Source organism: Diceros bicornis, chromosome 10, assembly GCF_020826845.1.
Source record: "Diceros bicornis minor isolate mBicDic1 chromosome 10, mDicBic1.mat.cur, whole genome shotgun sequence".
Classification (NCBI taxonomy): Eukaryota; Metazoa; Chordata; class Mammalia; order Perissodactyla; family Rhinocerotidae; genus Diceros; species Diceros bicornis.
In genome coordinates, this window is record NC_080749.1 from 46847410 (window position 1) to 46860831 (window position 13422).

General features: G+C 35.8%; 1 protein-coding gene across 8 annotated transcripts in view; it reads right to left on the bottom strand.

Moving 5' to 3' along the window:
* The window catches only part of COBLL1 (cordon-bleu WH2 repeat protein like 1), a 155603-nt gene that overhangs the window by 2426 nt on the left and 139755 nt on the right, over positions 1-13422 (bottom strand). For 6 of the 8 annotated variants that reach the window (XM_058549131.1, XM_058549128.1, XM_058549133.1 and 3 more), the window contains 3 exons: positions 12761-12855; positions 7241-8814; positions 5173-5349 (listed from right to left, as the gene is read on the bottom strand). In XM_058549131.1, coding sequence (XP_058405114.1) covers positions 5173-5349; positions 7241-8814; positions 12761-12855 — 1846 coding nt within the window. The remainder of the gene's footprint in view (positions 1-5172; positions 5350-7240; positions 8815-12760; positions 12856-13422) is intronic. The other 2 variants (XM_058549135.1, XM_058549129.1) reach the window with 1 other exon arrangement.

Here is a 13422-nt window from a genome sequence, read left to right on the forward strand (position 1 = left end):
GGAAAACTCATGTGCATCCTGTCTAGCATTCATGTGGAATTTCTTTCCAAGTAGAACCAACACACAACAGACAGGTAATAACTTCTCATTATGTAATCTAGTCTGAAAAGTCTCTATGTGTAGGAGTTATTTTTGTAATTCTTACCAAAATGGCAGTTCTCATAATTCTTTGTAAAGTGAAAGAGAAAAAAGTTGTTTTAAGCATTTAAAAAACACACTAATGGCTCTAAATTTCTACAAGTAAAAGATGTTCATTGTAGCACCATTCATAGAGTGAAAAACTAGAATCTAGTTAAATGTCCACCAAGAAGGAGCAAATAAGCTGTGGTTCATTCATATAGTTGAATATTATGTAGTCTTAAAAAATAGCATAGATATATGTGTAATAAGATGGAAAGCTTCAAAGAGATATATGTTTATGAATGTTTTATAGAGAGTTCTATTTTTTTTTAAATTAAATATGTTTACATACTACAAAAGTGGTCTGGAAGGTTACACTGTAATTTATCAAGAGCAGTTACTTTGTGGGGAAAGTGGTATTATGTTTGATATTTAAAAATTTGGTTACTAAACTTTCAAACATGAGAAGACATCATTAGAAGACTCTTTCTATAAATTCTGTGAGGTCAGAGACCTTGTCTATTTTAATGTCACTTTATAATCATGTTTATTTTAGTGTCTGGCACACTGTAGATCAATGAATATTTCTTGAATGGAATATGGTTATTTTTTACAAACATTTATAAAGTAAAAGTGTATTGCTGAAATTTTTTGAATAAACATACGATACTTATAATAAAGATATTTTAAAAAATAACATTTAAGACTTTACTGAAATGAGCATCTACTAGTTGACTGTCTACCCTTGACGTTTAAAGAATTTTCAGGAATATTCACATAGCTTTCTTATTTCCATGAAGGAATGTTAACTATGAAACTATCATTTATGTTTCCTTTAAAAATATATGGAAAGAGCTGCCAACCTGAAACCCTGAGATTGTTCAAATTCAAGGAAATATGAATAAAAAGCAGACCAATTAACAAAACAAAACAAACCATCCAGATTCTGGATGACTTATCCAGTTTTTTCCTTCCCTCCAGATTTCTATCTAGCCAAATATAAGTTTTACATTCTGAGGAAATATGTAATCTCAAGTACTAAATATCATTCATTAGTTTATTTTCCAACTTTATTTTTACAAACCTATATTCTACTTGTAATAGCGTAATAATCTTCAGTAATTCAAGCACCATCAAGAACTGAAACCAGCCAAAGAAGCTCTTGCGTCAACACAAGTCAACAATAATGGATTATTTAATCTGTCTTATTCTCTGAAAACAAATTTGCTGATTCACATATAAATCTTAACATCAAACATTTTATAAAATACTGAGCTAGCTTTATTAATACTTCATATGAAAAGGCAAATTTCTGTGACCACCTGGGGGTCGAGTAGGGGTAAGGTATGGAAAAAACCTTAAAAAACATGAAAAAACATAGCATGTTCATGACTACATTTACATTGGAGCAATCAACTAGATAACTGTTCTAATGTGAACCAACCATTATAATGAAGGTTAATTGCTCGGGTACGAACCAGAGCCATAAGGCAGGTCAGTACCTGGAGTTAAATTGAACATTTGGATGCCAAAATGTAGGCAAACACAGAGCCAACTTTCTGATGAACAATCTAAACTGACTGTCAAAATCACTGGAGATTTTATCTGGCACTGTAAGTGCTGTTCTATAAAAGAAATGTTAGAATTTAAAACAAACCAGGAGAAAGGTTCAGTACAGGACAGAAATATGGGACTTAAGCAAAGATCACAAGAAATGAGAGCCTTCTTGTGTCCATCTTTAACCACCTTTTGCAATTTTTTGAAATATAATCCATGTACAGAAAAATGCACTGAACTTAAATAAACAGCCCAATAAAAACAAACACAAACATGTGTATAACGCACCACCCAGGTCAAGAGAAAGAATACTTCCAGCTCCCCATGGATCTTGTCTTTAGTTAAAATTTTGACATTTTCTTCATCATGGATTTTTGCATTAATTTGGACATTTAAAAAATATTGCATTAAGATAAGATTTATCTTGATTACTTAGTTTTTTTGGTTCCCCCTTAAATTGTGTGCCTGCCGTGCTCCAATAAGCCCCTGACAACCCCTTTTCTTCCCCTCTGAAAGTAACCACTATCATGCTTTTTATAATTAGTTCTTTGCTTTTAAAAATAATTGCTACCTACACATGTATCACTAAATAATATAATTTAGTTTTGCATGCTGTCAAACTTTATACACATATATATATTTTTATTTTGTGAGGAAGATCAGCCCTGAGCTAACATCCGTGCTAATCCTCCTCTTTTTGCTGAGGAAGACTGGCTCTGAGCTAACATCTATTGCCCATCCTCCTCATTTTTTTCCCTTTTTCTCCCCAAAGCCCCAGTAGATAGTTGTATGTCATAGTTGCACATCCTTCTAGTTGCTGTATGTGGGATGCGGCCTCAGCACGGCCGGACAAGTGGTGCATCGGTGCGCGCCCAGGTTCCGAACTCGGGCCGCCAGTAGCGGAGCACACGCACTTAACCACTAAGCCACGGGGCTGGCCCAGTATACACATATATTTTTATATGTCTCTATCTACAGTGTTGCGTTTAGCTGTATTTTTTCCACTTTATTGCTATATGATTGTGCATTCTTTGAATATATTACTATTTATTCTACTATTTTTGCATGTTGAGGTTATATTTATTTGGAGCTATTACAAAAAATATTCCATGGATATTCTTTTAATATGTGAGTCCTGGTACACAAACACACACCATTTTAGCATATACAACTAGAAGTGAAAATGCTGATCATGGAGTATGGATACTGTGAACTTTACTAGACCCTGTGTCAATTTTTAGTGGAATAAAATGGATTATATAAGAAATTTTCATTAAATAAAATTTAGGAGCTGGCCCTATTTAGACTTATAGACTCAGAGCTATCAATAACCTTCTACTGAAAGAGAAAATTTAGACTCAATAGAACCTAAAGTAATGAGTTATAAACAGGATACAATTATAGGATCATCATTTAGGGCCTGTTTTTTGTGTTGATCCACATCCAGCTCATTCTGGAAGCAATGTGAGTTTTATATGTGAAGAGACTGCCAAATCAGGGCCCCTAACACATCAAGCATACAGCTGCTTGCCTGTACAATTCTGTTGGCTTAAAAGGCATTTCCAACTTAATGCACTGTTTTCTGCAATTAATTCATTGAAACTGATCAATATATCCACTGACTTAATACAAAGACACTGCAATTATTTTCTGTGTAGGTACCTGGTTCTTCTGTAGGCCTGATGTACCACTGTTTCTCAGTCCCAGGCTGTGAACACCCAGAAGGCAGAGGCTTCATTTTACTCATTTTGGTATCCTTAGTATCTAGTACAGTGCTTGGTCCTTAGGTGCTTAAAAAATGCTTGTCAAGGGGCTGGCCCAGTGGCGCAAGTGGTTAAGTGCACACACTCCGCTGTGGCGGCCCGGGGTTCCCCAGTTCGGATCCCGGGCGCACACCAACGCACTGTTTGTCAAGCTATGCTGTGGCAGTGTCCCATACAAAGTAGAGGAAGATGGGCACGGATGTTAGCCCAGGGCCAGTCTTCCTTAACAAAAAGAGGAGGATTGGCAGATGTTAGCTCAGGGCCGATCTTCCTCAAAAAAAAAAAAAAAAGCTTGTCAAATTTATTGAATTGAGAAAAAGCTTTAGATCAGAAATGATTGATTTGAAACTCATCCTTAATTTACAAGATTAGAAATAGAAATATTTTTATAAATGAGAAAGTATGATTTAACAGGGGCATATTTCCCCACAAAAATATAAATTTCATGACCTGTCAAGTACCAATTTTAATATTCAAAGGTATACCAAATTTTTTTGCTGCTTGGCACCTAAATTCAGACTCTACAAATAATCTATAAAATGCAAACCTAATCCCCTGAATCATTCCTTCACATTTCCTCCACTCTAGACAGCATGCAATATTTTGCCTTGTCTCCATGTTTGCCCAGATGGGAATGCCAAGCCCTCTCTGAGAACAGCTGCCATGAAACGGCTCTCATGGCTCTACTGAAACACACAGAGGAAACTGGCGGGGGCAAGGCCGGCCAATGTAGATGTGCCCAGATGCCTTCCCCTTTCTTTCTGTCTTTGCAGCATTCCTATTCCTTCGCAGATTTCATTTCTGTTGAGCTCAGTGTTTTGCTCAACAAGTCTCTTACTCTTCTCTAAATATAGCTTCTAAAATGATGAGAGAAGGAATTCACAAAATGAAATGCCTAGGGAGTCAATGGAATAATGAATACTTTTCTTGTGTTGGGTGTTGAGGAACTTGCAACCAAGATGACTAAGGGGAGAACAAGAGAGACATTTAGGGAGACTAGAGCCTCTGGAAGTCCAAGTGATGATGCCAGGCTTCAGGCTTCACCACCTCCTCTCTCGGTGGATGACGGTGACAAAGGGAGGAAACTCCTCTGCATATAGTCCCCTGAGACCTTTGCTGGTACTTGCCCTGAGAAGCAGCACACCTCCTCCCCTGAAGCTTGCCTACCCCTCAGTAAGGAGGAGACAGACAACTCTGGCCGGGTATGATTAAGACTTGCATTTCTGCACTAGGTCTCATCTACCTTCTCTAGATTTTCCCTACATTTTTTGGTTTAACCTATAAAACTACTCCCCACTCCCACAACCTCCCACAGGGTAGTAACTTTGACCACTATAGGAGCTATGAATGAAAACTTGCAGGTTCTTATCGCTAGGGCAGTTTTTCTGAAATAGGGAGGGGTTTTCTTTTCAAAAGAACCCTTCTTGCTGTGCTAACGATTTCTTAAAATAAGAGTCCAGGGCACTTTCTATATAGAGTTACATAATAATGAGCAAAACTCGTGTTCTGCACCTGGCCCATGTTGTGGAAAATAGACCTGACATATTTTTAAGCATGTGTAAGACTCTGGACTCTCCCAGCTTATACTTCAAAAATGACCCCTGACATAAAAAAGCAACTTCTGCCATCTTCCCTATTCAGATTTAAATGCCAGAAAACAATTTCCCCTAAGCATTAGTTTGACAATGTTGAAAATAAACCCACTGTCATCCATCTGATAAAGAAAACTTACCTTTTTCAATTTGGCAGCAGCCTCTCCAGAACGGATTGCAGTCAGCAAACTCTGTCGGATCTGTTCTGGGTCAGAGCTTTGGAATGTTAAAGAACTTTGTCTCTTAAGGGTGAATGATGGGCAGTCAGTCAGAGATGGTATTTGGGAATTCTGTTCATTATGTGCAGAGTTATTTTCCTATAAAAATAAATGCAAAATATTTATATAAATACCAAGTAAAGAACGGGCCATTTTTCAAACAATTTTCATTATCAATTGTTCTTTAAAAATCATCATTTGCCACACTGCTGTTCTAGGCAAAGCTCTATTTCCTTACCCACTGAATTATCTCTGCTGCCAAGGCTCAGTCGGAAGATGAGGGCATTAATTTCCCTTCTCTTGAACCCAGGGGGCTAAGGAAGAAAAGTGGTACCTCTCTTTGTTTCATGAACACGGGGGTAATTTTACTGTCCTTGAGTCAAATAATGCTAATTTCTCCAATGGCGTTGGCTAGAAGAGCCAAATTAACAATAAAAATATTCCACAGACTAAAAAATAACCCATTGTCATAGTTCCAACATATTAGGTTGTGAAATTATTATTTTTTGAAGGTACAAAATGGACAAATATTGGCAATTTCATATTGGTTGAATCTAGCATATCTTCTAATAAAGGAATATTAATTACTATGCTACATGTAACAGCTTATTTTGTGCCTCTAGAAGTCACAGGGACTAAGTGTTGGCCATGTTTCCTTATTTTTCCCATGAGACTAAAAATAAAAATTAGGAATTTCCAAATTGAAGAATCAAAAATTTAATTAAACTTCTTAGGCAAGAATATTTAGTAACTGATTTAACTGGCAACTGTTATCAAAAAATCTTAAAAATGTCTTTTTCAAAGTGCCAAATAAATATCTTTACAAAAGATGAGCTAAACAGAGCTCAGGCAATGGCTTAAAAACTGTATTTTCTAAATCAAGCTTCCGTTGTTTAGGAATGATATTCCATCCCAAGAAAAAAACGCAGGCTTTGCTCCCAAGTAAAGAATTAATCTCTATACCATACATCTCTTCCTGACATTATAACAAAGTAATAAACATAAATGTGAAATATATGAAGAAATATTCTTCAAGATAAATATTGCTTTAAAATTATGGAAAAATCTTTTTTTGGCAATATGGTTAATGTTCTGTTACACTAGGAATGTTTGAAAAAGTAGTATAAAATACTTCTGGAACTGTCACACAAATATGAAAGTATTCTTTAAACACTATCAGAGTAAAAGTACACAAAGTATTTTTTAAAAATCGCATGTGAATTATCATAATTCATATGTGAATTTCATCTTCTCCTTTGACTATACTATCTGAACCTAGGAAATTAGAACGCTTAGTCAACCAAATGCTAAGTCAACAAATCCCCCGTTTTGTAAATTATTAAGGTTAGATTGTAGTTAAATGATATTTTGGTCAACATACATATAATTGGAAAAGTTGACACTGAATTAACAAAATGGGAAATTAAGAAAATTACATATTTGAACTCTGGTTTCAATTTAAATTATTTACATGTAAAAATGTTTGGTAAGCTGAGGTTGAATGTATAGGATAGAAAATGTGTAGCTATGTTTGGTTATTTTATCTAGTCTTTGATACTGCTTACGCTTCTATATAATTGAAACTATTAATTTTGCTATTATGTAGAATTGGAGAAGAAAATCAAGTAAACCAGAACATCCAGAATGGTTATAAACAGATTGAGATAGCAAAACACAGGAAAATATAGTCAGAACTATAAACTAGTACATTATACGAATGTATGAGCAGAGAAACATTAAATTATAATATTTGCTAAGGATACAATTATATAATGATGACCTTACAGTAATATTCGATCAAGTTATATGAATTATAATAATTCTGAGTGAATAATTGGATTCTACGTATTACCACTTTTTTCCTTACAGTAGCTTGATATCAGATTAATATGAATGCAGACATAAGTAATAAACATACCCACAAGCTTGTTAACCCCCATGTAAACCACGTTGTATAAGAATCCCTTATTTTTAAAAAGGTAACATTTACCTTATCACTCACACCTAGTTGTGGGATGTCCACAAATTTATCTACAGAAGGAGTCTTCCCTTCCTCTGTGTCCGCTGGAGGTTGGGAGGACGCACCCTCATCGCACGACTCGCTGCGTGATTTGTTGAAAGACTGTGACCGTTTCACCACAGCGAGGGCAAACGGCGAAGGAGCAGAGCTGGAGTAAGGTCGCGGGGCGCCAAAAGTTTTCAAAGTCTTCAGATTTAGCGCAGCCAACTGACTCGCGGGGAGAGGAACAGGTTTCGGAGCTACGGGAGGAGGAGAGGTTTCAGGAGGCTTCTTACTGATGATGTCATCATTAGTGTTTTTCATGTGGGGCTGTGGAGGAGAGTGAGCTGTTTTACTTAAGGGAGAAAGAGTTTGCTCTGGAGGAGGTGTTATATCCCTTTCCACCTCTTTCGTTATTAGTTCCTTCGGAGTAGGATTAGGGGCAGCGTGGACACTCTTGGCAGCTGCAGACGTCACATAGTGACCTGAAACTCTTTTTTGCATTTGCAAGAAAAAAGAACTTGGTTTGGTCTGAGGATTTGAAACCCGAGATTTAAATTTCGTCTCCAAAATATTGTTTATATCTTCCAAATTTGGCACAAAAGGAGCTGTGCCAGTGTCTCTCGTCATTCTGGGAGTAGGTTTCAGAGGATTCGCGGTGGTGCTGTGGGGAGAGCTCTGCCCACTGCGCCCCTGATGCTCTGTTCTCGGGGTAGGCTTCCCTTTAAGGTCTGCCTGTGGCTCCTTTGGGCTTTCAGAAATAACAAGATCTTCTGTTTGGATTGCAGTTTCTTTTACATTCTCATGAGTGTGCTTTTCCCCTAAAGTATGTATCTCCTGATTGTCTTTATACCCTATGGTTTCTGATTCCCAATCTTTCGATATTTCCAGGGATTTGGGAGGCACTATTTTATAAGTAGTCATCCCAATTTTGGGTATGTACTCTCTTGTAATTTCATTTGAAGGTTTTGGCTTGGGATTGTACTCTTGTCTGTAAAGTGGATAATTCTTTATATAAGAAGCAGTTGAATTTTTATCAATCCCATCGACAGGAGGCAAAAGGTCATCATTACCTTGTGCACAAATTGGGTCTTTTATGGTGAGTCGATCTTCTGAATGTTCAATTAGGGGGCCCTGACTCCTGAATTTTCTTGAGGTATCTACAGAACCTTGTGGACTTAAAGGTGAGTGTTGAGTTGATTTGTTGTTACTTGAAGTTTGCACACTTTCATCAACTTTGAAGTCAGACAAATTACGATCTTGGTGATTCCCATCAAAACTGTTACAGGAAGGGGTTGTCTGAATTGCTGCATCTTGCATTTTTGTCTTTTCTGCACTGGGTTGATTCTGTTTTTGATCTCGTACTACTGAAGTAACTGGATGATTTTCCTTGTAACTTCTAGCAGTATTAGTTTTATGTGCCTCACAGTTGGATGGTCTGTCAGCTTCCACGTCCACAGTGTTATTTTTGGCAACACCTCCTGCATTGATTTCTGTTCTCCTCACTCTGTTTTTCATATTACCTTCTGTGTTCGTTGGAATGATAATTATTTCACTTTGATCTACTGAGAGAAAAAAAAAGTCATCAAGTATATGAATAAAGTAAAAAAACCTCAAGTTTTCAATGCCTGCCTCCCTGAAACTGAAAAAGGTTAGTTTGAATTCTACACACAATTTTCAGCTCATTAATTATACGAAAGAAGGTAGTGGCATTTAGAGAACACTACATGGGCTTTGGTGTCATAGAGACCTGAGTCTGGAACCCGGCTTGATTAACTACAATCTGTGGCCACAGCATGTTACTTAACCCCTTTGAACCTCAGTTTGTTCAGATGTAAAAAGGTAAAAATAGGTATTATATTTTATATATCATTTACATGATGTGCTTATTAGGATAGGGTATTACCCAGAATAAGCACTCCACAGAAGATAGCTACATTTCTTCTTATAAGTAAAGACTTCACATTTCAGTCATTGTTAAGAATGACAAGATATTGACAAATTCAAAAAATATATTTTTTATTCTTCTGTTTTTTTTCCATGTTGATTCTCCCTCTGTCCTTCTATAGCCTTTAGTGTATTTATATTTCATACCTAACATTAAAAGGGAAACAATCTCAGCAAATCTTATTAGTTTTAATTAAGGCAGACAACAGAAACATTATCTTCAAGAGTTGAAGTAAAAATAGAATCTAAGATGATTGTCTTGTTAATTAAATGTCCTTGCTAAAGACTTCTAGAGGACTTTGGTTTTAGTCATACTATGGGTGACTTCAATTACACGAAAACAATCACGTGGGTTTTGATTTTTCTCTGTGGGAAAGATATCCTTATCCTTCTCGTGTTAGAGTCCAAGTAGAGAAAATAACCTCCCTCTTCTTTGCACTACTTTTCCTCTTAATTCTAATTCAGACCTCCTGAAAATGACATCATCTGTCAGTGTCTAGGTTAACAGAGCAACAGTTGACAGCCAATAACACGATGGCAAAGAATTGGAATGAGGCATCTGGAAGGAAACACAGGTTTTATGAGTGCGCACCATGTGTCTATACTGAGCGAAGTGATGTATATACTGTGCTCCTCTAGTAAAATGCCCGGAAGAATCATTTCTCCTGAATGACCAACTAGCCCTCACCTTCAAATCCTTAGTGGTCTCCCCTTTCAGATATGGTAGATTGTACAGCGAGAGCGAAATGTGGGCCTTGGGAGTGCAATTGTGAATGAATGCCAAGTATTTCTCTAAAGTTTTATCATCACTCACTTTCACCTATAAGATAAAGATCAAGTTCACTGACTAAAATGTCATAAGCTACTTAAAATACGTCCTCTGTTAAAAAAGAAAAAAAGAAAGATATGCATGCAAATAAAAAATCATGTTGCCAGATAAATTTGTGTAGAAACAATTTTTTAAAATATCTTCATATTTTTAAATCCTGCCTAATTGCACAATTATTTGGTCATAGTAGTTATACTTTATTATGTTGCAAGGTTCCTATATTAAATATATAATTTTAAAATGGAATTCATTTTTATTCTTCCCAAATAAAATGCAACTGATGATCAGAATATGTGTTGTCTGTAGGAGTGACTTCTCTCAAAGACTAGTAATTATTAACTTTTGTAATTTATAGTTAAGGACATATGTGATTAGGAACCACGGAAGAGGCACATTTCTGCCTATGTACTTATTTACTTGGTTCACAAGTATTTTTCATATTGATATGAAAAATATCATATCTATTTTTATCATATCTATATCATATCTATTTTTCATATCGATATGAAAAATACTACTCTCAACACTGCTACGAGCACAAAAGAATATAAGAAATGGTCTCTGGCACCAGGAAATGAGCCTAAATGTATTTCCTTCTCTCTTGTTTATTTCTTATTTTCCATTGACTATAGATATATTCCAGCTACACAATAGAAATATTTTCCAAAAGGAAGTAAATCAACGTAAAAATATATTTTAAATTAAATCTCCTAAAACAAATCCTAATTTATTGGTTTTAGAACTCCAGCTTTCTATTTTTCACATTTTCAGTGGATTACACCTACTTTATCATTGTCTAACTCTGAATCTCTCATCAAAGTTTCATGATTATTCCCAATGATTGTCAGGCCTGGAAACCTAGAATTACTACTGAATTTATTAGCTAATCCATCCTCATACAAAACTGATAATCATGCTAACGAAGTGTCAAGGAATGGTTACGCCATTTTCCAAGAATGGCCAGTAGAGGGAGAAGGTATATTTTGTACTATCCTGTCCTTCCCTTACTCAAAACTGACACCAACCTCTACAACCTGACAAAAGGATGATTTAGATAAATATACAGGGTGGGTAAAAAAAGGAGGAGGAAAAACAGATTAAACTACTTTAAGGATAACAGAAATTATTTATTTTAAAAATAACCAGAGTTGACAAAGGTCATTGCAAATCAAGTGCAAATCAAAATAAATACTATTATGGAAATGTACTTGTGACCCCAGCACTAACTTGATGCCAAAATCTTAGCAAAAATGGTTTAATGTGACTATGATTTTAAAAAGAAGGAAACAGCTTTTAAATCATGATTTCTCAATAGAAATGCTATTGTCATCGTAGCATATGTTGTAAAAAACTGAATCAAGAGGAAAAGAATGGGAAATTGTATACTTTTAGACCTTAGTATTGTATCTCGGGATAGCACTGAATCAGAGACCTACATATTCAAATTAACCAACACATACTACATATGTAAAATGACATATATCTATATCTATCGATCTATCCATTTGTGACACTGGGATAATCCATGTTTTATCCAAATATGAATATATATATATCCCTATGTTTTCTAAGAATGTTAACTTAGTTTTGTATATTAACATAATAGATTGGAATATGAGAATCCATAAGTCACTTCCTTCATATTCCCTTAAAATACCATTGTGCATTCCTTGCATCTTCTATTTGTGTAATATCATTTTTCTGAAATTCAATCCTAAGTATGTATTTTAACAGTATCTCAGTTTTCTGCTAGGTACTATGAGGAGTTCAAACAAATTATCAGATATAATTTCTCTGATCCAAAACTGTCCAATCTGGGTGAGGAGTCAAGATCAGGGAACTACATGGCTTCTAGTGATCAAGTAACAAAATAAGGGAAGTGGCAGGATTTGGATAGTAGTTGAACGGGTGACGATAGGTAGAAAATTGCTTTCCATGCAGACAAAAAGGAACATAGGCCTAATGATAAAACTGAGTGAAATATAGCATGAGAAAGAGAAGAAATTGTCTTGATATGAGGCTGGGTAGTGGGAAATACTGGTAAAGAACATTACATAATTAGATGATTAGAGACTTAAAATCAGGCAGACAAGTTTCACCCAAGATATAGCAACTTGGGTATGAAGTAAAACAGGCTTGGACTAGGGAGTCAGTAGAAGGAATAAAGAGAAATATAGCACAAGAAGATGCATAGAGTATACATCTTTAAGATCCAATATCTAAGACAGATAACTTCTAAGATTTAACAACAACAAAAGTAGTACACACGGTAGTTAAAAGCACACTTTGGAGTAATATTGCCTGAGTTCAAACCTGAGGTCTATCACTTAGTAATTGTGGTACCTCAGGTGAGTTACATAATATCTTTGGGGCTCCATCATCAATAAAATGGGACTAAAAATAATAATACTCATAAATGAGTTAATATAAAGATTAAATGAGTTAATATACAGTCATGCATCACATAACGACGTTTCAGTCAATGATGGACCACATATATGACAGTGGTCCCATAAGATTAGTACCATATAGCCTAGGTGTGTAGTAGGCTATACCATCTAGGTTTGTGTAAGTACACTCTATGATGTTTGCACAACAGTGAAATCGTCTGACACATCTCTCAGAAAGTATCCTCTTAACGTCATTAAGTGACACATGACTGAAGTGTTTACAATGGTCCTTGGCACATAGTAAGTGCTATGAAAGTGTTGGCTATTAGTGTTTGTAGAACTCACCATTCTCTTGGTTTGGGCCCAATGACTTCAAGTTTCTTACACTGTCAACTACCCTCTCTTCATTGCTTGCATTATACACCATACTGTGTGGTCCCCTGTAAAATATGTGACATACAATACGAAATATTGTATGTTATATATTGATGTTATTCAAACACACACTTACACAATGAGAAAACAGGCAATAATTTCTAAAGACAGATGGACTGAAATAATCATCTTTTTTTTTTTGCCAAATACTGGAAATTTAATAGCAAAGAAAAAAATACAGCTGAGAGGAAATGCTGCTATGAAACATTACCTTTCATATGGTGGTCCTATTACAGACAAAGACGTAAGAAGCTTGGGAAAATGGACACTTTTCCAAGAAAAGTGTCTTTTTGTTACTATCGATTGTCTCTTAAAAAAAAAAAGGAAACTAAATTAAATATATACATATATTTTTTTTGTGAGGAAGATCAGCCCTGAGCTAACGTGGCCAATCCTCCTCTTTTTGCTGAGGAAGACTGGCCCTGAGCTAACATCTATTGCCAATCCTCCTCCTTTTTTTCCCCTTTTTCTCCCCAAAGCCCCAGTAGATAGTTGTATGTCGTAGTTGCACATCCTTCTAGTTGCTGTATGTAGGACGCTGCCTCAGCATGGCCGGACAAGCGGTGCATCGG